The following is a 26,328-nucleotide window of genomic DNA, read 5'->3' as shown; positions in this document are numbered from 1 at the left end:
TGCAGGGCTGGCCCTTCGCCGGCACCTGGAAAGGTGGCTGTTCCCTACACTGATGGGGTTATTTCGCCCACCGGGAGCACTAAACACCTGCTCTTCTTCTGAGAGTCTGGAATTTTGGTGGTTGTGGCTGATGGAGGCTACCTGGTTGAGCAGCCCCAATAAAAACCTCTAACTCTGAGCCTCAAGCGAGCTCCCCTGGATGGAAACGCTGCACACACGTCGGTGCGTTTCCCTGTGGAGAAAGGAGCGTGGTTCTTGTGGCCTCTCTTGCTGGGAGAGAAAGCATGGAAAGTCTGTACGTGGATTTCTCTAGACAGCCTCCCACGCCGATGGATCCTTCCCCTTTCTGGAAACTACTTTAGCCCTGGACATGACTACACTGAGTCCCGTGAGCCCTTCCAGCGGACCACCACATAGTGGGGGTGCTAGTGGGACCCCTGGAGCAGATGTCAAAGATCAGCAAGTTTAGAGAAGAACCTTAAAATTTTAGATACAGTTGTGACAATTTATAAAACATAAGTGATTTCAATTTTCCCATGAAAAAAAATTCCTGGTTAATTAATTCCTTTTTTTTTTTTTTTAAAGTGAAGTATATAAACTTACAAATGCATTGGAAGAAGAACTCTTTTAAGATATCGAGACTCCCCACAATGGACACAAAACAATATGGAGAAATGCCACACCTCAAATTATGAAATTTCTGTAGGACTGTGCCTTTTATAATTAATGTTGTACACTTTCCCTGAAGTGAGGTAGAGATGTATTACTTTTGTTGTATTTTTTTTAGTAAATGTTTTTCATTTCAGTGACTCAAATGGTAAAAGCTAAGGCACAGAATAGCTTGAAAATATGGCACTAGTACACATGTTCTGGATACTTTTGAATCCAGGCTAAATACCGCTTATTATATACGAACATTTTGATCTTAAACACCTATTTGATTGTCTTATTTCACCAACAGATGTGCCGGAGCCACACCACATCTAAGAAGTGTTAAGTATACGCATTTGTTTAAGAAAAGCTGGACTTGCGCATTTTATTCTACTTTAGTTCTCATGGTACCACAAAATAAAGTCATAAAAACTCAACCTTCTTCTTTTAGAGACTCAAATAAGTGCTCAGATGTGTGACTCTGGAATCTATAGGAGCCATAAAGGGCTACATATCCGGAATTTTTTTTCAAAGTAAAAGATATTGCTGTCATGCAGTGGTAATCAGAACATGAAAACAGAATTATGCATTGAGAGCTGATTTGTAAGGAATGAAACCGTCTTTACGTGAGTCCGTTTTGGTGGCCATCCCAAGAAACAAAGAATACAAAATTCTTACACTTCGTACTGGAGACAGCAGTTCTAAAGAACTGAATTGCCACTGTAAAAAGATAACCTTACTTAAGTAGTAACTTCTCTCTCTCTTTTTTTTTGGTGGGGGGAGGTAATTAGGTTTACTTACTCTTAGAAAAGGTACCAAGAATTGAACCCAGGACCCCATGCATGCTAAGCATGCGCTCTGCCGCTTGAGCTATACCCTCCACCCTAAGTAGTAACTTCTTCTGAAGGAAAAAAGGAGGAAAAAATCAGGTCTTCCTGGGCTCTTAGGGCACACATGGGGCTGGAGGGGGGCATGGGGGGCCTACCGACGGTGCAGTGCTGGGTAGGGTGTGGGGGGGCCTAATGACGGTGCAGTGCTGGGTTGGGGGGAGCGGGGGGCCTACCGATGGTGCAGTGCTCTCCGTTCCAGCCTTGGCTGCATTCACACTTGCCGTCCTTGCAGGTCCCGTGCTCTGCACAGCGCGGGTGGCAGGCTCTCTGGTTACACGCCGGGCCCGTCCAGCCTTCTTCACAGCGACAAGTCCCCCCCATGCAAACCCCATGGGAGCCACAGTCCACAGAACATATTTCTAGGTTGAGAAACAAGAGGAGGCGAGGGCAGGGGAGAAGGGTAGAGGGGAGGGAGAATGGGAGTTAATAAGAAGTGCTTTGTCTTAAACCCAGATGTGTTAAGGTGAAAAACAAAATTACTGAAAATAAAAATGAAGTATTTACAGGCTGCAAAGAACTATAAATAGAAGTTTACTTTTTTATTCATCGATTACTTTTATATGCTGCCCGTAATTGGGCACAAGATGCACATGACAATTCTGTTATAGTCTCCTATCTATATTTTATGTATGGCTACTGACAAAACAGAGCACAGGATTCATAATGAGATGAAAATACATAAACACACGCATATATATGTATGTATATAGGGTATCTTTTGGTAGCCAAAAACACACGCACACATATATCAAATGATACAAAATTTAAGAAATATTTCAACATCTAACCATATCAAGTATCTAAGGAGCTGGGTTTCACCCCATAGCAAAAATTGAAAAGGGATTATTTTTAATCCTATGGTTTAAATGTTTTAAATATTGGGAAATTACTGTTGAAAAAGAGTCTATTTTAGTAGGCATATTAGCTTGCTTCTGACACACAGATATGCTGGTTAAATAAAAGACATTGTTCTTTTTCCTATTCAGTATATTTGTACCGTTGACAGATAAGAGTTGCTGAGCAAAACAACAATAGAAAACCAGTTTAATAATATATGTAATTACTGACTCTGGCAGTGAAAAGGAAGGTTTTTCATTTATTAGAATTACTGAAAGGAGCCAGGTGACCAAAGGACTTTTAAAACAACAACAACAGGTTAGGTCTTTTAAAGCAGAATTCAAGCATCTGAATTTTTTTTTTCTTAAAAGCTTTATTTGACTAGATCTAATTGAGACAGAAAGAGACAGAGAAAGAGAATTTTGAAGGGTATTGTATTTTTTACTCTTCACATATGTTAAACAGAATTAACTGTATTTTTTCTTAAGATTGTAAGACTATTTAGTTTTTGGTTTTCTTTCCAAAATAAAAGTGCTGAACAGTAAAAACCTAAGATCATGTCTAACAAACAGAAAACGGACTATGGCTGTATTTTCAAATAAAACACTAGGAACTGTTTATGTAATCATGTGTTCCGATTTCCCCGACCAAATGCCATTTCTCAGACACCGTAACTCACAGCGCTGCAGAATTTTAAACACCAGATCAAGGCACCATGAGAGTTGTAACATTTCTTCTAAACAACAGCCAGGACCGTTAACTGGAAGAGAGTGGTATGTGTTTTTCTCATGCCACACTGCCTCTCTCGTCTGAATTAAATTTTTGATTAAAAGATCCAAGATGGTTTGATTAACTTCAGAGGAACAGAACGTCACCTCAGCTCCAGAAGAGAGAGGTTTCTTTCTGAGGTACCCTTTTTTTTTTAAAACTAAATCTAATCAATTTTTCATTAGGGTGAAGGTGTTTATCAGCATTTAGCACACTAGCTTTGAGCAAGGTGCGTCAATCTTTGTAATGAACTTATTAATTAGACTTAATTTAATTGAAGTGGAATTGAAGGGCTAATTAATGGCCACACTGCTGATGAAGAGGGAGGGAAGCTCTGTTGCTTTCCAGCCTATAAACTTTCTGATGGAAATAACTCATTTCTTCTCTTTCAGCAGCTTAAACAAATGCTTCTTCAGGTGCAAAACCTACTCTCTTATTGAATTTAGACATCTGAAGGTCATTTCCACAACCACAGAAGAGGTAGCTGGTGAAGCATTTTGCTTTAGGATTCAGTGTATGTTAGAAACTCCAAATTCTACTGTGAGTAAACTTTTGAGTCACAAATTAAATTAGCAACAGTTTTTTTTTTTTTTAAATAAACTTTAAATGAGAATTGTGCTACATGCAGACAAATTTGAGGCACATGAACCCGGACGTTTTCACAGGATGGCTATATACGTGTGGGAGATCTTTAGTTATAATTCGAAGTAGTTTTTCTGTTTTCTTGCAGCTAAAAGCAGAGTTTAACAAAGTTTTTTTTTCTTTCTGTGCTTCATTACTTTCTCCCAAAGAATACTGTATTCATTATTCAACTCTCTATATTAAGAGTTTAGTACCTGTTAAATTTCTGTTTTGCAGTAGGGACTTAAAAATGAGTAAGACGAACTCCTCCCTCATTACACCTACAGAGTCATTCCGCGCACACGTAAAATTAGATTTTCAGCTGGCAGAACAATCACATCAGTATGAAAAAAAATCAGTCTAAATATGTAAAATAGTGATATGGAATTCTGGCAGCCAATTTTATCTCTTAATTAACATTTACATCCCTTTTTGGGGGCTATTCATAGCAATACCATTTTATGAAGAAGACCAAATTTTACCTTTTTTTTTTTTTATTTTATGGAGGGGGAGGTAATTAGCTTTATTTATTTATTAACTTAATGGAGATACTGGGGATTGAACCCAGGACCTTGTGCATGCTAGGCATGTGCTTCACCACTGAGCTATACCCTCCCCCCTAAATTTTACCTTTTCAGCTATTTAATATCAAACTATTCTTTATAAAATGATTCAGGTAATGTATTAAATAACTTTCTATGAAGCAGAAAGGGCTACTTCGTTATTCCTTCCCTGCCTGGATAACTGTGGGAGACAAGTTAGAATGACAGTATTTCAAACCAGTATCATTTTACAGCTAGTATAGTTATGCTTATTTGACTGATGCGTCTCCCATAATTTGGCCCCAGCCAATTTTTACCTCCAAATACCTTGTCTTCGCTGTCCCCTGTACACAGGGACAGTCTCACAGTTGTGTCTCTGCTAACAGTAGTAGCAGCAGTAACAGTGGTGGTGGTGGTGGTGGTAGCTGTATTTAGAATTTATTATGGGCTAAGCATTGTAGTAAGTACCTCACATGCATTAATTCAAGCAATTCCCACAGCACCTATGGGAAGAATGTCATGATTGAGCCCATTTTACAGATAAGTAAAAAGAAGGCCAGTAATTTCCCTAAGGTTACACAACTGTTAAGTAGTAGAGATTGGATATGAACCCAAACATCTGATTTCAGAGTCCATGCTCCTAAGTACTTTCTAATACTGTTCCCCCAGGAAAAAATATCCCCCCAACCTCCACAATAACTGGAATCTTTAAGAGAAGGCAAGAAATGTTAAAAGGCTCCTTGAAAACTTTCAAGATGCATCAAGGCAGGATCTAAACACTGCTGGAATTTAACATATTATTCCATGTAACACTCAACAGAGTACTAAACTGGAAAGGACGGGTTTCTAAGTATTTCACGTGTGTTCATCTTATCTCCCCAATTAAACTATAATCTTCTAGACTGGAACAGCATCCTTCCCAGCCGTGTGGCTAATGAGTGGGTCATGGAATTAATGCATGGGTTGCAACCAGCATTAAAAAAGCAGAGTAGATTTGAGAAGAAAGTATCAGTTTGTACCACTTTGTAAAGCTCTTGTGTCAGTGATGTGAGCATATGCACATATATGTATATGAGGTCACAATGTAAAAGTGTTATTTAATGCTCCAAAACTTGAAAGCCCCTAGTCTAGAGGGCAGGAAGGATGAATTATTCTTTGATCCCTGCAGGGCCTGTCACAATGCCCTGCACAGAGCTGACTGAATGAATAAAATGACTATCTGCCACTTCTACTATAATCATGCGATTATAATTAAAAACTCAGTGTCAAACCACGATGTACACCATAATATCTGCATATGTATACTCTTTATTGTGGCCATGTGAAGACTTATGTTGTCAAGTAATTTTTTAATTGAGGCTTCTCTGTTTATGAGATAATGTGCTTAAATCTGCAAGCTGTACACAGGCCTTCAGAGTTAAAGACAGAGAGCTTTATACAAAAGAAAGAGTATTCTTTACAATAATCCTAAAAGAGAAATTTTAGTAACAGATTGACTAAGCCTGTTTCTTTCCATACCATAACAAGTTTCCTTATTTTTAATATTTATTTCTATAAATAATCATTTTAATAAAATCTGTATTAAATGTAGTAAGAGTGTTTTAAAAATTACAATATCTTGCCCTTCAGCTAAACAATGTTAAGCCCTCGATGGAACTGCATGTATTAAGCTCACCATTTGAGCAGTCTGGGCCTGTCCAATTCGGGTCACAAGTACAGGAGCCACTTTCTTGAAGATACGTTCCATGACCAGAACACTGGTCTGGACACATGGTCTTGAGAATTTCACAATTGTTCCCGCCCCATCCTGGATTGCAGTGACATTCCCCATGGATACACACACCGTGATTAGAACATCCAGGGTCTAGACAGTCAGCTGGTGTAAAGAAAAGAGACCAATTTTACAATTAAATCGAGAAGACCTACACAGTACATGCAGAACAAAGAATTAAATCCCAGATCTAATTTATCTGAACATTTGGGCTACTCGAATGTTTACCTACCATTTGCAAGAACTTGTTCCCGAAAATGCAGACAATGATACAATAAAGCCGTAAGGATCATGCCATTTAGGTAACTGAGACCCTTGCAAGGATGTGTAATTCCCCTGAATTACACACTTCTGCTCTTGAGATTTCAGACCATTGCTTTCTGTTCTGCCTAATAGAGAGTAGTAAGTGTTGGCTTCTCTATAACAAAATCTGACTCAGCTGACCTCACCACCGAATACTGACAGCTGTGTGGGACCCTCCAGTGTTTGAGAAATAAATGAGTTGCATACTCTCGATCCTTCTTAATTCACTTTAATGTGCTTTAGATGACGAGATTTAATTTAGCAATTTGACTCAATAAACCTTTACACTTGTAGGGTCAATGGCCTGAAAATTTAATTCCCGAGACTTAATTGCATTACTTTGTGTGTGCAGATCAATAAAATCAATTTGACTGAAGAACGGAAATGGTGCTTTTCTGCCGTCTGAAAAAACAATTCGACTGCACTTTACAGTATAACATCTCGACTTGTCCTTATACCCGGTTATGGAACAAACTCAGGATGTTGCACTTTTTTCACTAGTATATTATGTTCTGCATCCGGTCTTTCTAGAGATGCCAAAATGATAGACTTAGAAGCTGGCATCAATGTGTAAAAATGCAAAAAAAAAAAAAAAGTCAACAGTCCACTGTTGCTTTCAGGACACAAATGTTTGCTACTTTCTCAGAGTAAAAAAAAAAAAAAAAAATTAATCACACTATTGAAAATGAGCAAAAGGATTCCTTGGTATTTTTTTCTTTTTATTAGGTTAACTGTTCATGAAGCAATGTATCCATAAATATGGAAATCAAAACCACGTTCAGAAGGAGGCATGTAAAAAGATTTATCTGCCAAACTGAAGGTTACAAATATAATGTTTCTTTACGAAGATAACAATGGACTCCTGCAAACAGTGCCGGGTTTACCTTCTTCACAGTTTTCTCCTTTGTATCCTGAGTTGCACGCACAAGAGCCCATGATACAGATGCCACGCCCGCCGCACTGCGGGTCTACGCACTGCGTGGCCGGCACATCGCACTCGGTGCCCTTCCAGCCGCTGAAGCAGAGGCAGCGACCCCTGGAGTACTGCCCGTTGCCGCTGCACAGCACTGGACAGGCTGCTGTGAAATGAGACGCGACAGAAGAATGAACAGCCACATCTTCCATCGAGAGTCTCAAAGAAAAGGCACGTCGCTGGAACAAGCAGCATGCCATCTCTCCCCCCCCCACCCCCCGCATTTCTTTCCTGTCTTGGTAGTTTCCGGAATTACTCGTGTTTCTACAGCTTATTGATGTTGGCTTAAGAAAAGAATCTGACTGGCATACCTCTTGAACAGTCCGGACCCAGAAATCCTGGAAAACAATGGCAAGTTCCAGAAACACACTCCCCATTTCCATGGCAATTTCGGGGGCATTCCACCACAGACTCTGAAGGAAAGAGAAAGCAGCGATCTTTGCTGTATGTGCAGCCTGCCTCTCACACAAGGTAAACGGTGTCACTTATCACTTTAGCTACATCTTGAAGGAAGTATGGATAGCTTGCTCCATAACAACAACAACAAAAGATTCGTTTATGCCAGATTATTCAAATAGTTAAAGCAAAACACTGCCATTGCAAATGCAGATGTTTTTAAATGTTTTCCTGATGCACCGTCCTCCTCCAAGCTACCTTCAAATAGTATTTTCCCCAGTGCTTTGTGCTTCATCACATCTTCATAAATATACAATTAAAAAATATTTCTCCCATTTACCACAGGCTTTGACATCCTAGGCATCACTCAAAATTCATGAAGACAGTTCAGTTTCTATCCAAGACAGTGCTCAGGCTGGAAGCCTGGGAAAACGATGCTCTGAGGACCATCCTTACCTATAACGATAGTATTGAATGACACCTGCTCCACACTCTTCCCGTCATTATAAAAAGCCAGATGCCAGATTCCCGAATCCAAGTACTGGATGAAGCCGGCCTCGTGGAGACTGACAGACCTGGCCTGCCGCCCGGCTCGCTCCGACTCGACCAGGTTCCGCTGCTCTCTCGCAATCAGCCTACTGCCGTCCAGGAGCTCCACAAAGTCGTACTGAAGATGGGGACAAGTAAAAACGTTCAGTAATTGGACTTTGGACCGTTGTGGCTGCTTCTCTCTTTCCTTCTCAAATCTGTCTCCTTTGCTCTAATCAAGACAGTGTTAGAAAGAAGCTCCTGACTGATGACAGGTCTTCTAGGCATTCCATTTCTGGGGAGGATGAAGGTTACCTTGCACACCATTGCTGCATCTAAACTTCAGAGGCCATTTCTTCCCTGGCTGCATAATATGGTTCCCAAAACTATTTAATTATTCCAATTGATAAAAAGCTTGTGAGTGTAGGCAGTTTGGGGCTACAACTGAAACTGAAACTTGAGAGCTTGAGCAGGGTCAGATACCTGGTCAGTGGTGGAGCTGGTGTGTGATCGCCAGTGCGCTTCGCTCCAAAGCTGGGGCTGTTCCCACTACACCACGCTACCCTCTCTGTGACCCTGATGTAACCATCCCAGGCACCATGGAGAAAGCCATGGATTTTTACTTAGTCACGGTTAGATTAAAAACATATAACAAGATGCCTTTACATCTTTGATCAAAAGTCTGAAAAATTAAACAATGAAGGGGTTCTGAAGGGATGGCCTCATTATTGTCATGAAGTCAATCATGATTCAACTTAATTCTTGTTTTAGCAAGAGTCATCAGGAACATTAGGTAGCTGGAAGAATTTAACTGGAGAATGTAAAGATAATTAAAAATATGGAATGTGATTTGTAACAGCGGGGTACATTTTGTACCTAGAGATAATTCAGTTAATTTGCAAGACACTGCAAAGACTTTCCAACATAGTTTTAATAAACTTGTTAGATAACAGTTTCTTAAAAGCAGAGTGATTCAGTTTCTGTAGACTCTCAGCAGTTTCATTTTATTCCTGAGGTTTGTGTTTGTGGTGGAAAGTACACTACAGCGCCATCTATGTAAACCTCATTCATGTTACAGCGCTCCGCATGTGAGTCTCAGTATTCTGCTTTCTGATAGATTGCTTAAATGGAATTTCATCAGATGTCTATTAAGGAAAAGTTATTTATAATGAATCCCTTAATACAATCAAATTGGAAAAAAAATCAATTGTTGGGATTCTGAGAATTTTGCCCCTGTACATAGACAGACCTCTTTCTGTTACTGATGGATAGAATTTAGAATATCTAATTCAGTTTCTGACATGTTAAATTTTTTGTTAAAGCATGAAAGCATGTTTTGTTTTCTTTGGTGTAGTCAAACGGCACTGTAACATCTCAGCTGTGAGAATTACACAAACAATGTATAAAGTGATTAACATTTGAACAGTTTTTTCATGTATCTTTCACAGGATGAACATAATGGTGGGTGTGGAGATGTGAACTGCAAACATTTCACTGGAATTGTATTCCAAAACTATCAGAGGAAATTAATTCAGCACTTTTGAAAGGTGCCTCTATCTCAAAGAAACCATCCATTTTCTCATCAGATTTAAATATTTGCATCAGCATGGCAAAAAGACAAGACAAAGGAGTTGTTTTTTAATGGTCCCATTGCATATAAACATTTTTCTCCCCTTACATAAACAGTAACTGGAAAAGTGAAAGGGGGGAAAATTTGAATTTTGATAGGGCTTGAAAGACCTATCAATGGTCATTTTTATCATAGAATCACCATTTGCATCACACTGAGAACAATAAAATAAGGCTGGAGTGGTGGACAGGATGTTGGCGGTGGGGAATAGCTGATGGTTGTGAGTATCTACCGAGTTCCAGACTCCCCTGTGGGGGCATTTCACACATGACCTCTGGAGGGTCATTCAAATTCCTATAGATAAATTCCTTATTTAACGCTAAGGCCATCTCTGTGAAAAGGAAACAACTTACATGGAATAGAAGTTTAATAACCTTTGTTCTTAGGGTGTAATCACTTATGGACAAACACCAGTGTAGCTTTGTAATATCTATTCATGAGATGGAGATACAGTGTTTTTGCACAGACAAGTCTTAGAATCTTATGTGATACGACAAAATTCATTCTCACCACCTTGGGGGAGCAATCAAGAGACAAGCTTACACTTGATAAAGGTATCTTGGTGGTTCCTTTCTAAACAGACTACCCATAAGCTTAGCTCCATTCAGTTATTAAAATGATGAGCACTCAGAATCTAGGAATACTTAACAGCTCTCATAAGTTGACTTTTGGTGGTGGTACAGCCTTGCTGTAAATCACCGACACAGAGAAGGAAGCAATTTTAGAGATCACGTGTTCCAACTCTCTCATTTTACAGATAGACACTGAGGCACAGAGAAGTTAAATGATTTGTTCAAGGTCACAAGGTCAAAGAGTGGCAGGGGTGTGTGCTCAGAACCCAGGTTTCCAACTCCCAATCGACAATAGCCTTCATACAGATGTACATAAATGATACAGTACACTACTGACTGTAAAGCAGTAAATTGCTTCCTTAGGCTTCTAACTGTCCAGGAGAATGAATTGGGCATGAGGGAGAAGAAAGCCGATTGATTCCTTGGCAACAGTCATACGGACAGTTTTATAAAGGGTCACAAAGACTTTCAAAACTCAAGCGATTATTCTGAATGGTTGGACAATTTTAATTATTTCAGGTTGATTTATTTAACGTTCCCCAGAAACAGAGAAATGTTCAATTTGGGCTGCTTTATAGCATATTTCATGTTTAAACACTGAACTCAGAAACAGCTGTTTGCTCTGCTGATCCTGAATAAACCAGGATCTAATAACTGTGGAGCTTAAGAAAAGGCATAACCTGCTTAAACACATATATTGTGGTAGAAAAGAAAAGTGGATATCACGTACATTGTGTTTAAATACCAGAAGAATTATGAGAAAACCTGAAACTACACCTTTTATTTCCCTAGTCTTACGTGGTATAGATAGCTTGCAAAAAGTCAACCCTACATCTTTAAATAAACTTTAATAAAGCCCAGTGTCTTAGCTAATTTTTTCTGAAATTATTTTTTCAAATTTATAGGTTACATGCTTGCTGTTGTACTTAGTCAAAGGTCTGTTTCTTGAGTTGTACAAAAATAATTTAATCATGTATGTGATTCCAATGGAAAAATAACTTTTCTATTTCGCTGGACCATTGCTCTCTCTACTAAATGGGATCTGTCTGGTAAAACTGAAGTCATACAGGGCTGCTCCTAGTTAAGAAAACCTGCTTATTACATCTTAGTCACTTATAGCATGAACTACAGTTAAATGCCATCATAATCTAAAATTTAAAATTGGACATTAGCAGTACACAATTAGAGGTATTTGATATGTCAGGATTAAAGGGATTACTTTAATAAGGTAGATATGAAAAGTATTAAGTCAGAAAAATAAATACACTAAAGCATAACATTCAAAAAATTCACAGCTAGCTGTAAAATTCACATACGTGGATGAAACTTTCTTGATTCATGACATGAGAGAAAGCATGTTCAAATTTCCTTACTCATCTTAAAAAAAATTTTTTTTTATTAGTGTATAGGTCAATTTTTCTTTATACTTTATATTCTGAGGTTATAGGAAACACATTTCTCACAAAATTACATAATATAAAGCAAACAGGAAACTCCTCAGGTCCTCATTTTATAAGTCAAATTAAAATCAGCATGAAATTCCATGGGTAAATAAACTGATTTTCAAGCATAACTTTAAGCTCATCTAATTGACCGTTTAAATTAACCATCTATTACATTTTTTTGGAATTCTTGTTTTGGGGAAAAGTCTGGGCTCCAATTTTGTGGCAGGTAATTTAAATAGTTTCTCTGAGACATAATGGGACCTCTTTAAAGCACAATTTCTAATGTACACACCGTAAGCCAGTATCAGATTCTGAAAAAGTCAGTGGGAGTATCAGTCTGCGACAGCTGTGAGGTGATTTTCATGAAAGCAAACTGACTTCAAAGCTCTCTGAATCAATGAAATTGGGATATTTGAATTGTTCTGAGTCCCACACTAACGTGATCATCCTTGGTTATCTGTGAGAGCTCTTCTACCCCTGAATTTCAGTGACCGTCACATGCAGACGAGGAGTCATGGCTTGAGTTGATAAAGTTCATACCATCATACATATGTGTATGTTCCCATCACTTCTTTACAAAGAGTAAATCTGACATAAAGTAAAAAAGTATACGATTCATTTTCAACAGAATGAGTACTTCTGAGATGAAAATGTTATGTGTCTATTACATGAAAGGAGGATGCTCTTTGGAAATCATCATAGAATCCTTATAAAACACTTGGAAAGCCCATGATGTTTCACCGCGTACTCAGATGATGTTCAATATTCATTAGGTTACTCTCAAATGTTGCACATTTTCATCAATCAATAAAGATTAAAGCAAATCAAGAAGAAAATGCGGTTCTTCCTACTAAATTAAAAACCTCAAGGTAAAGTACATTCAAAATTCTTTTCACTGTAAGAGATCAATACAAAAGGGGTCAAACAGTTAAACAGCTGAACTTAAGAAACAGAATGACTTGAAAAATGCAAACTAGCAGCTTTCATTGTATTGGTAACAGAGCCTACCTGGGTATGGGAGGGTGGCAAGCCTTTTCGGCCATACACTCCAATCAATGCATCCTTCTGAAGAGAGATATTGAACTTAAGAAACTGTGGCTGGTCGATAAAGAGCTGTGATCTCCAGAAGATCCCGGGAGGGACCTCTTGAATTGCTCTTCGGCCAACATCAAGTTCTCCAGAATCTATGGTGTTATTTTCTTGTGTAAATCCGCCGAATTTTCCTGGAAGAGAGCCATCGAAAAAGAACAAAACATCAAAAAGAAACCAAACCAAAAACCAAACAGCTTTCTGACTACTGAAAAGTTCTTTTTGCTTAAATGCTCAGAAATGTCACCTTCTTCTAATAAATAAAATGCTCTTGTTTATTTCTAATTTTCCCTTTAAAAGGGTTTTTTTTTTTTTTTAGTTAGATACTGTTCAACTAATTCTGATTTAGCCCATCCTTTAAGATATTTAAGTCAAAATCGTTTTACTTCCCCCCAAGGTATGCTTATTACTGAACCTGTTTTCACACCTGCAGTCTTTCTTGATCGCCTGAAACATAATTATCTTACAAATTGTATGTGTTGTTATTTCTTGGGAGAGATTAAGGCTGGTACTTATCAGTCATTCTCGATATACCATAACCCTGCAAAGTGTAAGTTAAGGCAGAAGGGATTGTGGAGATTTCTAAGTCAATCCTTAAGCAAACAACAAAAACAATCAGTGGCACTGATTCGTGCAGTTCCCTCCAAACGGTAGAGAATGGATGGAAAGCCAGATGCTGGAAGGGTGGTGGAGAGGGGGCAGTGGGGACATTACGAGGGGAAGGCAAGGAGGGGCAAGTTTAAATTCTCACAAAGCTCTTAAGGTAAGCTGCCGCAACTTCACCTCTTTCTTTTGATGCTTATCTCAGATTCACTGTAAGCCTTACGCATACTTGTATTACCCCTCTCGGTGACCTTCAACATGTTGAGAACAAAATGTCTCCGCTCCCTCTTAGAGTCCACCGCCTTCCTTACTTCGTGGCCAGGTTTTAGGGAACAGATCCAAGAGTCCTCTATTTTGGTATGTGTTCCCCTCCTTCCCTCTTTGTTAAGGTTCGTTCTCATTCCGAGGGGGTTAGTGAGCGAGAAGGTTTTACAGTTTGCCTTAAATGGACACAAAACCACACTGTGTCCTATTTCACGGAAAGGGTCCATGAAGGCGAAGGAACAGAATGAAAATGGGCAAATTATCCTCTTACCAACTCAATCTTCTGAAAATCACAAAGTTCACTTACTACTGATTTTTGTCTTCTTAAAAACATTGATCTGAACATTAATTCAGATGTTATATAATATTTATTGTACAACAGCCTCCAGAGAAGAACTTAATTCAAAATTTGGAGGACTTAGTTTCAGCTCAGAGAGCTGTGAACTGCAAATGACAGAGGAGGGACTCTTCTGTCTAGGAAAGGTTGTTAATTTAACACTGAGTTCATTTTTGAGTGTTTGATAAGAAATATAAACTTAATAGCAGCTTGGAGATTATCTGATCTGGCTTCAATGGCTCCTGCCATTCCAGCTAACTACCTGGTTGGGAAGACAACATCTACAAAGTTATACATTAAATGACAATTAAAGCAACATATGGTTTAAAGGTCAGAGAGGAGTGCTATCACTGAAGGCTGGAGATGGAAAGATTTCACAGAGGTGGGTAAGTGCTGAGCTAAACTTTGCAGGTAGGAAAAGGTTGCTGAGTTGGGGCAAACATCGTAATTAAAACCACAGCAGAGGAACTGAACGTGTGTGAAGGTGATGGTGAGCAGACAGAGCCATATGACTAGAAAAGAAGTTAAGAAAACTGGCTTTGAGACAGTCTGGTTCTGGGTTTGAATCCTGGCTCTGTCACTAACTAGCTGAGTGATCTGAAGGAATATACTGAACCTCTGATACTAAACTTCATCGGTACAACGGGCCGAGTAATAACGCAATCACAGGAGTACTGGAAGGACGACATGCCGTATTCTGCATACGGCGTTTGGCTCTCAGTAGGCATTAAATGAATGGCGGACAATGGGCTCGGCATGGGGTCATGGGAGGTAAGACTGGAAAAGGAAAAATGGTATCAGGTCACGGAGGCCCCTGAATGCCAGGCTAAAGGGTCTGGCCTTTCTACTTCATGTTTGCGAATTTTTGTATTTTCAGCTTTATCAAAGAGCATGATGCCGCCCCTCTTCCTGAATGGAGGTATACATGTATGCACCTGGAGACAGACATACTTATGTAAGCATTATGTTATGTTACTACATCACTACACATATAATCTATGGCATGGTTTAAAAATAGGTACTTGAAATAGGTTGGATGTGGGTAAATGATGCTTCAAGAGCCACACAGGCACTTATCTGCTCCTGGGGGGTGGTGTGTGTGTGAGAGATCAGGAGAAACAGAATCCAAGCTTAGAGAGGAACATGCCTTGTGATCACAGATGTTTCTGGCAGACACCGAGGTTATGGCCAGCAGGGTCTAGAGTAATTCACAGCAAATCCCAGTTACAGGGAAGTGTGAAGTTGGAGGGAGAGTGCGTTACTAGTAAGTGTTGGAATTGTTTTTTACCGGGACTCCTGCATCCGAAACGACACAGGCACCAGCAGGTGCAAAGGACCGCTGTAGCTAGATGGAGACCCATTAAAGGTTCTCATCAGGTGAAAGGTGAAATGAAGTCATTGTTTCAAGGACATTAAAATGCAGTATTGTGGGAAGCCCGGAAGTGGAGAGAGGAGTTGGGATATAGTTGCAATACCCCAGGTCTGAGGCAGGAGGGAGCCTATGTAAGAAAGCTTAATAAAAAGCCATTATTCACAGCTTCATGTCCTCTCTTTCCCTGATGTCCGTAATCAGGCAGCTAACAACCCTTCACCTGTCAGGTCTGTTTTTGTTGAACTAATCTACTGATGTAAAATACTCTAGAAAATTAAAGTTCAAAATCGGGTTATAGTAATCATTGCAATTTTTCATATATCAGCTCATAGATTATAAGTCGTGCATCATTCATTGAAATTTAAAATATTTATCCTATGATATTAATACATCTTCATTTTGGCAAAATTAGAATATATAAATAAAAAGATAAAAATATAACCCTACACCCAGAGATAAAATACTCTGAGTTCCAGTGCCCCTGGAGGACACTTAATCCAGGAGTCTTCAAACAAGAGGAGTCAGACCTCTGAGGAAGGTGAAGACCCCGGTGAGGAAGAAGGCGTGGACTGTCCTCTGGGGATTAACTTCCAGAACCCCAGCCATTTCCATACGAAGACTTCCTTTACATCAGACAGGCACACCTTTCACACATCCATCTTATTTTGACACATTGTCTCAGAGCATAAAGTTTCCACTGTGTCAGAGGCAAAACTGAAAGTATTTTTAGTGATTAAAGCCTCCTTTAGTCAAGACACCACACACCAAAGGTAGGGCTTCAGTGTTTTTCCTGTCTTACGTGTATCTCTATCAAGGGCAAAGTGCGGTGAAGTAAAGAAATGGAGTATTTAAGACGGTTGGTGGGTTTTTAAATCTGACGTATTAAGAGGGAGGAAGAACATTTTTATTTCATTCCCTCACCACCACCCCCAACTATTTTCTCTGAATGCCTTTCTCCTGCAGAGGAGTTTCCTGACTGCAAAGAAAACATCAGTAAAGCAAGAGATACTGAAGGGAGTGATGCCTTGGTTAATCCAGTTGTCAAACTCCTAGCAAGGATTTGGGCTTCGCCCATCTCTCTACTGCCTACCTAGCGGAGGAATTCTAAACTGAGATGGTTGTGGTGGAATGAATATCAATTTATTTGAACTGAAAAAATAAGTCAGGCAGAAAGTTTCTGACAGAAAGTCTAAGTCTGATTTTTAATGATACTAGCCATGCCAGCAAATTATATAGTGGGTGTTTCTCATAAATTGAGCCAATTAAATAGAGATATTGAAAGCATGTATGATAAAAGCATTCAAAAAGATTGTAACAAAGGTGAATACAAATGAACAACAGTTCCATTTACCACCCGTTCTGCACATATCAGATAAAGTACCGCTATGTGAAAGAATGAGACTGTCATTAGTGGTATGTATTTTGCGAAGCCTTGGTAAAGCCTTTTCGGAAAACTGCTTACGATTCTTTTCGAAAGTAGGTAGTTGCCAATTCTTTGCTTTCAATAAAACTGAAGAAATGTGATGGGATTGAAAGCTTACAGACCACCAAATGCAGTTTTTGGAAACAGATCACAATGTGATTTTTAACATATGACTAATAAAGATTTCAGATAATTGAATAGCATCGTTCTAAAAAAATCCTTCCATTCCCATCTGCTTATTTTGTAGTGAGCTTTTTTTTATGTTTATACTTATAAAAAAAAAAAAAAAGGAAAACAGGAATAGAATTGATCCTGAACCTTGCTCTGCTCTTCGAATGTCATGTTCATCAATGAATACATAAGCTATTTGAAAAAGTCCTCTTTCATCTCACTCAGAGGTACTTCTAATACATTTTCACTTTTTATATTTAAGAATTATCAAAATGTTTAACATATTTATATAATAATTAGGTAGATTTCAGCCAAATATGTATAAGTGATAATTGTAAGCAAAATTCAGTATAGAAGAAAACAGATTTTTAAAAACACTTGAGTATTATAGGTGCAGGAAAAAATATTCATTTAAATTTCTATATAAATTTGTATATAAATTTGTATATTTTGTTTTAGAGGCACAAGAAGAAAATAGTTTGAAGGTCACTGATCTGTTCTGGCTTTTCCCAGGAAAAGTGCCTATCAACATCTATTTGCTTCAAATTGTTATACTGTTTAGAATGGATTTATTTTGAATTAAAGTCTCAGAATGTGTCTTTTCTGAAAGGTAGATACAGAACCTGATCCTCATTATAATCAGTGAGGTAGAGATTTTTCTCTGCTTAAGTCCACCGAATGGGCAGCTAAGGTGAGTACCACATTCCTGCTAAAAAGGAGTGTCAGGAGACTAGAGTTTTGTGAAGGGGCTTTGTCTTTTTAAATTCTGCACTGTCGCTTTTCAAGTCATGGCCCTTCTCTAATTTGGCCAAGTCGAGCATGGTCATTTCTGTTAGCATTTTCAAATGCTCTTTATTGACTGTAAACACACCTGGAAGTCAGGGAGCCATTGACACCGTTTGATAAACTTGTAAATACTTGGACAAGCCTTTCCTCTGAAGCTCATCAGTCCTCTTACATAAAAGCCTGGAAACAGATGTCTTTCATCATGTCCTGAATTCCAGACAACTTTGGCTTCAGAGGAAATAAAAGAAGGGCCAGTGTTAGCGGTCTCCACCCTCCCTTACTGAGATCACTCCATTCTTAAGCCCCTAGACTCTGAACCTGGGAATGATCATAGGAAAACTAAGGCTGTCTGTAGGTTTTACTAAGAGAAAAAGGAGGAAAGATGGAGGGAAAAATAGACAGGGAACAGAGTGCCCTGTCGTTATTCTAAACTCAAAGCGTGGGGGTTAGGAATCAAACCAATTAAAGCCTTCACAGTAAGAGCGAGATGTACCACGTCTTCAAACACAATAAAGTATCATCTTGAAGATTTTTTTTTCAACCTGTCCTGTTGAGACTGAATGTGGGAGCCACTCGCTGTCTTTTCACCTACTAACTGTGATTTTTCCTTTCATCAGTTAGTATGTGTCACAAGTCTTAATGTCTTAAAATACATTTGTCAGAGTGTGAGAACGTACAGAGACTGAGTACACAGAGCTGTTGTAATTCCTCGCCTTCTTATGTGAAACCCAGTTTATATGAAAACACTTCAGTAAGGTGGAGTTTTTCAGATAATGCCTTAAAAAAAGGACTTTGTACTCTGAGATATTTTATAAATAACAGTTTACCAACCTTAGATGTTAAAAGGACAAAATAGAGTAGGATTTAAAATCATGCCGGTAATTAGGAGGTTTAGTATATGTTTGAAGATTATTTTGTGACATCACAAAACCCCCGAAAGTTAAAAAATACATTTTTTTGGTCATAGATTCACGAATTTGCTGCCTGCACATGATGCGAGTAAACCAGCCTGTAATGATTAAAATGGAAAGGCGGAAAATAAATCCAACTGTGAAACGTCTAACTCGACTGTTGAAGAGGATAATGATAATATCATCTCCAGGCCCACGGAGGCCCTAATAATTAAGGCATCAGGAAGCAAGGCTGGGCATTTATAGACGATCAATAGCCCACCCTCCAGTTCTATGACCTAACCTTGGATTCATACCCTGACTTTGAGATCTCCGAGAGAACATATCTTTTTATAAACAACCACACGCCATAACTTAGCATTGTGGATACAGGGTGTTATATCACAAACTAAGTGAATTAAAACATTACCTAGCAGAGGTAGCGTAATGGGCGGAATCAATACAGCCCCTAATTAAGGAATATTACGTAATGCGACGACCGACGTAAACACCGCACACAACACCGAGTACAGCGCAGTGCTCTTCCAGCCGGTTGGTTTCATTTCCTTAATTCACAGGCAGTCTGTCACTTGCCATGAAATCTAATTCTCTGAAACTGTCTAGTACTGGAGGAAATTCACACATGATGAACACTAATGTTAACATTTCAAAGCAATTTGAATTATTTTGTTCAAAGGGGATGAATCACGCACGTGGAGGTTTCCAATCTGTACTCAATACAAACGCAGGTTTTATTTATTTTGTTGCTATAACTGACATACAACACTGTATTAGTTTCAGACGTACAGCACGACTCTGTATTTGGGTATGTTGTGAAACGACCACCACAATAAGTCTACTGAACATAGTCACAACTTTTTTGTGCGTGTGATGAGAACTTTTAAGATCTACTCTCTCACAACTTCCAAATATACAATGCAGAGTTATTATCAACTCTGGTCACCATGCAGTAATTGCATCCCACGACTTATTTATTTTAAAACTGGAAGTCTGTACAAAGGAATTCTTCCTTCCTTCCTTCCTTCCTTCCTTCCTTCCTTCCTTCCTTCCTTCCTTCCTTCCTCCCTCCCTCCCTCTCTCCCTCCCTCCCTCCTTTCTTCCCTCCCTGTCTCTCTTCCTCTCTCTGTCTTTCTTTTTTTCCTGGAGTCCTTTGCCAGAGTTATCCTAAGCAAAATTGATGGCCTTTCATCTTGTCTTATATTATCCCAAATTATCCTATGCGAAATTTTAGCATTTGTCTTTTCGCTCCTTTCAAATACAGCTAGTGTGAAATGTCCTGCCACGGTATCCTCTACTTTTCCCTCTTGTGCATTTTCTAATTCATTGGAATTGCTCGCTTGAATCCTGTCTTCCCTTGCAATCCACAAGCTCTGGGAACAACAACTGTGACTGTCTCTTTTGCTCAATGCTGTATTCTCAGAACGGTGCTCTGTGCACGGCACATAATACATGCTCAATAAACAAACACAGAATGACAAACACTATGCATTCAAAGGAGGACTAAGGAATAGATTCCTTTCATAAAATCCAAACAATTAAAAACACAAATAACTAAAGACAGGTATTTCTATCATTCCTTTAGAGGATACTTTGATTTTGCTACAAATACAAGTACACAATCTTGAATTGCAAAAAAAAAAAAAAAAAAAAGCAAAAAGCAAAAAGAGTGAACTCATAGTTACTGACATGTGTCAACTACTTACCATGTTCCAATCCCTGCTTGGCATCCTACAAGCATTATCTGATTTAAACCTCATTACTACTCTATGAAGAAACAGGAGGTTAAAGAAGGTAATTTACTTAAACCACTCACAACCAATGGCACAACTCCAATCCTTAACCACACTGTACTGTACCAACATTTGCTGTGTGTATAGTCTGTGCAAGGCAGTGTGTTGGGCCCTTTATATACTTTATAGCGTTTAGTCATCGTACTTTTATTCATTCATTGGACGAATACTTGTGAGCACCTTGCCTGCCTGTAACTGTGCTGAGCACTTGTGGCAGAGAGGTGGAAAAACAGACCCCACACTTCTGACAGCTCATCTCTAAAATCTGGAGTCAAAGAAGGTCTCAGGAATAATCAGGGAAGAATCATGGCAGGTAATAGACATTCTTCTTTTAAATACTAAATACCATTTTGCAGCTTTAGCTCAGTATTAACTTAAAACCAAGCGAGTTTACTGAAACCTTGGCACCATGATTGCAATTATAAAATAAGAACAAAAGAGGACTGCATAAATAAGACTACTGCATTTAGAAGCTGTGGAGTTGTTTCCCCATTATGCTGAGCACAGTTAATTCTCCCAGTGAGCGTCACTGAGAACTGCAAGGCTTTCTTAAGGGGTGGAATCTCCTAGAATTTCTAAAGAGACGATGTGATCTGCTTCTCTGAAGTAGGATGAGGGTGCATGGACTCTGCCAGTTCATCATGGATCCTTAAGAGCCATTGTTTTTAAGGTACTTCCCTTCTCGCAAATAGACCCCCACTGCCTTGCCCTCGGCTCTCCAAGTCTGCAAGTATTTAAGAGATACACGCTGAGAACCTTTACTTGCAAAAATGAACATAAAAATTCCTTAAAAGTTAGGGTTTTTTGGGCTACTTGAAAAATAATAAAGACAAGTGACTATTTTTTAGATCACACTTTGGACAAAGCCTGAGCCCCGAGACAGCCTTCTTTCCAAAAAGAGAAATTTTGACAAACCCCCCAGTTCAGCTGGCAGGCTGCAGGGTGGGTCCTTCCCCAGGACATGTAACTCCGTCTGGGGCGTCAGTGAGCTTCCCCTTATGCGGGCGGCTAGGAAGGCGGTCCTTCCCCGACACGGGACACAGCTGCTCCACCAGAGCATCAACCGTCCCCAGGGCGTTCTGTGGTCACGCGGGGACTTTCGGAGCCATGTTTTTGAAACTGTGGGCCACCATCCTTTGTCAGTTGCAAAATTATCCACATCAATTTCAACTAGCATTTGTTGTAATTGGGAAATACAACAAAACAGAGTAGAAAATGCCAGGAACCAGCACTGAGGCTGGGGGTGGGTGGGGGTGGGGTGTCTCCAAATCCAGAGCTTTCTCAGTCTCCTACTTTTCCAGTCCTGTGACAGTAATCAGCCACACTCTATTTTCATTTTCATCATAATAAAAGTTGTAAAATAAACACCTACAATAAGCTTTTTTCTCTTCAGTCTGTAAAAAAGCTCCCTGAATGTGTGGTTACGAAGTGCCATTTGACCATTTTCACGGAAACCATCCGCTTTAAAAGACAGTCTAAATTTCAATCTCTATAAACCAAAAATAAATACTCTTAATTTCGGTGCAGTTATTGGATCTGTTCATAGATGTGTTATCAGTGCATAAAAAAATTAAACAGTTGTTTCAAGTAATTATATTTCACTTAATTGAAATTTCCCACCAACAGTTTTAATTAGGAAAGCTTTTCTTCACTCCTCTTTAATCCACTGTGCAGTGACTTCCATGGTCACTGTCATCAGTCACCAGATTAGAGTTTTTGGGAACACAGAGGACTTTGTATCAAAAGATTCCATACAGGGATGGGGGTGGTGGTATTTATTACTATTATGAAAACCTAATGTCTCAAAAAAAAAAAAAATCCTTCAGCCTCCCCAGGAAGGAAGAGGAGTATCATAATATATTACTGTTAAAATAAAACAGGAGATGGAAAAGCAAAGAACCAAAAAAAAAAAAAAAAAAAAAGGGAAAAGCATTAGTCACAGCATTAGTTACAGTATGTGTAAAATAGCAGCATAAATATAAATATAAAAACATACATTACATATAAACATATAATCACTTTTTTCTAGTCTGGCGAAGAAACTAGCCACACGAGAATGAACATTCTTGAGGCCAAAGCAGAACAAAAATACACTAGATTGAAAAAAAGAGGAAGAAATGCTAGGGAAATGCTTCAAGGCAAACAATATATTTCTTATGTGACAGAAAAAGGTATCTTGATCTAGTTGCTTTGAGATATAAAGTATTACGACATTCTGCAAAAAGTCAGAGGATGCCAAATGCCAAGACATACATACAAGCACATGCACGTATAAAAAAATAGACAGATACATAATATAAACACGCATATGTGTGTACACACTTCTCTGGGTGTTTATATGGAAAAAAATGAAACACAGCATTCTTTAACCTCTTAAATTCCATTTTTAAATTCACAGCCAATTGACTTGAAAGTCTGTTGGCTCAAAGTGCATACTCTTGAAGGTTTAGAGAAAGGACAAGCAGAGGAAAGGTCAATAATAAATTATAATCCTTTAATGTTTTACATGAAAAAGCTTTTATAACAAAATGAAGATAGTGTTCCAACTCCACACACTAGCTGAATGAAGAAAGCTCAACATATACATGGTAATGTAAGCGATGATACACTGAATTATAACCTACTTACAGACTAAAAATAAAATGAAATGTACATTTGCAGGAAGGAAAAACCCAGTCATCGAATCAGAAGGCAGCACACTGTACTATTCTTATAATAATGTGAATTTTCAATCTTTAAAGGAAATGAATAAAAGCCACTCATTAAAAGATTAATATTTGTAATTCCAAAACCTTTTCCTTCTCCCATATAAAACTTGATATAACACGGGTAAAAAGAAATTTATGGAAAAGAGATGTTCAAAGAAAAACACAGGACACAGAAGTCTTTCTCTTACCATTGTCACCAGAAGGTAACGATACAGTGTTGGTTGGCATGGTGTCAGAATTCACTTTTCCGTTCTCAAACGTGTCATTTTCAGTCTGCTGTAACTGCCAGTTGAGGCCAAAGAGATGCATTGCTGGGGGTAAAAAAAACACAAGTTGGTTAAAGGTCTCCCGCTTCTAGTGCCAATAGCGAAGGGTACCACATGTTTATAACAAGAGTCACGTGTGAAGTTAACATTTCCATGTTCTGAAATACCAAGGATAATTGCGTAAGAACAATCAGAGAGCAGACAGTCCTCACACAAATGCAATTTAGGTAGCAACGTGGTGCAACAAGGCAGCATTTGAATTACGAGTGGCTATAACTCAGTTCGTTGGTACCAGGAAACTCAGGAAAGAGTCATTATTGGCTCCGCTTTGTTCCAGTCCTGCTCTTCACCACCACTGAAGTAAGTGGCAGCAAGCTCTACAGTGGCATCTGCCAAACTTGCATGACCACGGGCCACCTGCACACGTGTGGCACATTTCTCCCAAGAAGACATTTACATGGTAAACTTTGATGACCAAAGGGGAAAGGAGGAGGAGAGGGGTAAGTTAGGAGTCTGGGATTTGCAGATACAGACTGCTACACATAAAACAGATAAACAACAAGGTCCTACTGTACAGCACGGGGAACTGCATTCAATAGCTTGTAACAACCTATAATGGAAAAGAATATGAAAAAGAATATACACATATTTATAACTGAATCACTCTGCTGTACGCCACAAAGTAACACAACACTGTTAATGAACTATATTTCAGTAAGAAAGCCCTTATTAAATAGCCAATATATAGTAACAAAACTAAACTGGCCCAGTGCAAACAGCAGGGGCTGTAGATGTGGTTGGATTTGGGTTCAATCTCAATCTAGGATTTAACTTTGGACAACTGATGTAAATGGTTAAACATGAGGTTTACTTACAAGAGGAGGCTGGTTACACCTACCTTACTTAATCGATGGGGGCTTTCTGGCCAGTGTGTATGAAGGAGGGCCGGCGCCTAGCAGGCCAGTCTGTCGTTTGCAGGTATTTTGTTTATCTGCTCGAGACGGACTCTAGATTACTGGACCGCTTGGAGTCGCCCGACCAGAGCGCGGAACCGCTCAATAAACAGTCCCTGCTGTCTGCAGTGCTCTCCCTCCATCCACCTGTCCTTCCCTCAGGCGGTCGGCGTCGACTTCTTGGGGAAGCCCTCCCTGGCTGGGTGACACACCCCTCCCGAGACCGTTCATTCACGTGTCTCCTTTGCCTCAGACAGTGTCTCGCCAAGTATCTCGTCAAATAAACGAACTCTATTTTCTGAGGTTTTAAAATCTCAGACAACACTGTGGTGGATAAGAGTATAGTAATTTAAAGGAAAAGTTAATAAACATAAAACAAATGCGTAAATGGCTAAGAATGGAACGTTACGTTATTAATAACGAGTTCAGGACTGGCCTTAGTGTACCACTATAGGAAAAGTAGTTGAATGCAAGTCCACTAGCACTGCATATAATTGACTTTTTTTTTTTTTTCAAAGAGTCAACAGTTTGGGGACATTCTATCATCAGTCTCACATTCTTTGGTTACCAATACCTGATATGAAATCATCCTAAACGTCGATCCAAACATAGCTACATCCACCCTGTACAATTTGTATGTAACAAACGTATATATTCATACTCCCTGATTAAATTACAAGTTCTCCAGCAATTCCTTTTAAAGTCTGATTTTTTTTTCAAGGATTAAGACATAGGTTACAGAATTCTTCAATATACAAATTGTCAACTTTTAAAGAGGTATAACTTCATATGTCATTTTGCATTGAATTATGTAGTGTTTGAGTGGCAGAGTGTCAGAAGCTTTCTAAACATTTATCACATTCGTACATTTTTCAAGGTTTCAGATACTTCAGCAATTTTTGAATAAAATCATGGGTGCTAGTTCTGCATATGGTTTGGAAAGTGTGCAGATTCACTCTGGCGTAGCAATGATAAATGTCCCAGAAGGGTCAAAGATTCTACACAAAATAATGTATCATCATTGTGAGCTTTTATGTAACATAAAAAAATCTTCTTAAATGATACATTTGTTCACGTTATGGGTTTTAATAGACTTTGAAGAGGAGGGAGAGTTAGTGGGACCATGCACAGAGGTCAATGTTAAAAAGTAATGGCATGTTTGGGTTTGGAGAGCTATTTTATTTTTTGCCAGATGGGCAACAGCTTTATTATATATATTTTTTATTACAAAAAAATCTCAATAAAATGGGATTTCGGTTCTACTTAAGATGGCGTATAATGAGAACCATAACAAGTAATACTGTATCTTGTTAAACACTGCATTGGAAACAGAGACCAAAAAGTTGTTTGGTCTTAGGCTGTTACGTACTTTGAAAATGTTGGTGTTTGGTATTTTGGTGCAGCTCTTGCCCCTTGTCATGTGTAACTTAAGATTTTTATACAAATACAAGGTGCTAGTGAGATTGACTCCAAAGTTAAGGAGAGACAGAGACAGTGACAAAGAAAGAGGGAGAGAAAGAGAAGGAGGAGGCAGCGTACTCATAAAAGACAAAATGCTACGGGAATCACTGAGCACTGGGTATAATAAAACCACATGGGATATCCTGGCAGACAAATGCAAGGAAAATTAGTGAAATAAAATACATCTGTAAATAAAGAAGACAAGACAAGATAACTCTTCCATGTCTGGGCTGGAAAGCAGAGGTGAACCCGTAAGAAGGCACTTCC

The 26,328-nt window shown here is 38.9% G+C and overlaps 1 protein-coding gene across 5 annotated transcripts in view; it reads right to left on the bottom strand.

Moving 5' to 3' along the window:
• Positions 1 to 26,328, bottom strand: part of TENM3 (teneurin transmembrane protein 3) — a 539,016-nt gene that overhangs the window by 92,181 nt on the left and 420,507 nt on the right. For all 5 annotated transcript variants that reach the window (XM_074353570.1, XM_074353571.1, XM_074353573.1 and 2 more), the window contains 7 exons: positions 23,570 to 23,692; positions 12,936 to 13,150; positions 8,209 to 8,419; positions 7,668 to 7,769; positions 7,268 to 7,462; positions 5,985 to 6,185; positions 1,715 to 1,900 (listed from right to left, as the gene is read on the bottom strand). In XM_074353570.1, the coding sequence (XP_074209671.1) occupies positions 1,715 to 1,900; positions 5,985 to 6,185; positions 7,268 to 7,462; positions 7,668 to 7,769; positions 8,209 to 8,419; positions 12,936 to 13,150; positions 23,570 to 23,692 (1,233 nt within the window). The remainder of the gene's footprint in view (positions 1 to 1,714; positions 1,901 to 5,984; positions 6,186 to 7,267; positions 7,463 to 7,667; positions 7,770 to 8,208; positions 8,420 to 12,935; positions 13,151 to 23,569; positions 23,693 to 26,328) is intronic.

The sequence above is a fragment of the Camelus bactrianus genome, chromosome 26 (genome assembly GCF_048773025.1).
Source record: "Camelus bactrianus isolate YW-2024 breed Bactrian camel chromosome 26, ASM4877302v1, whole genome shotgun sequence".
NCBI lineage: Eukaryota > Metazoa > Chordata > Mammalia > Artiodactyla > Camelidae > Camelus > Camelus bactrianus.
This window is presented reverse-complemented; position numbering and strand designations above follow the sequence as displayed.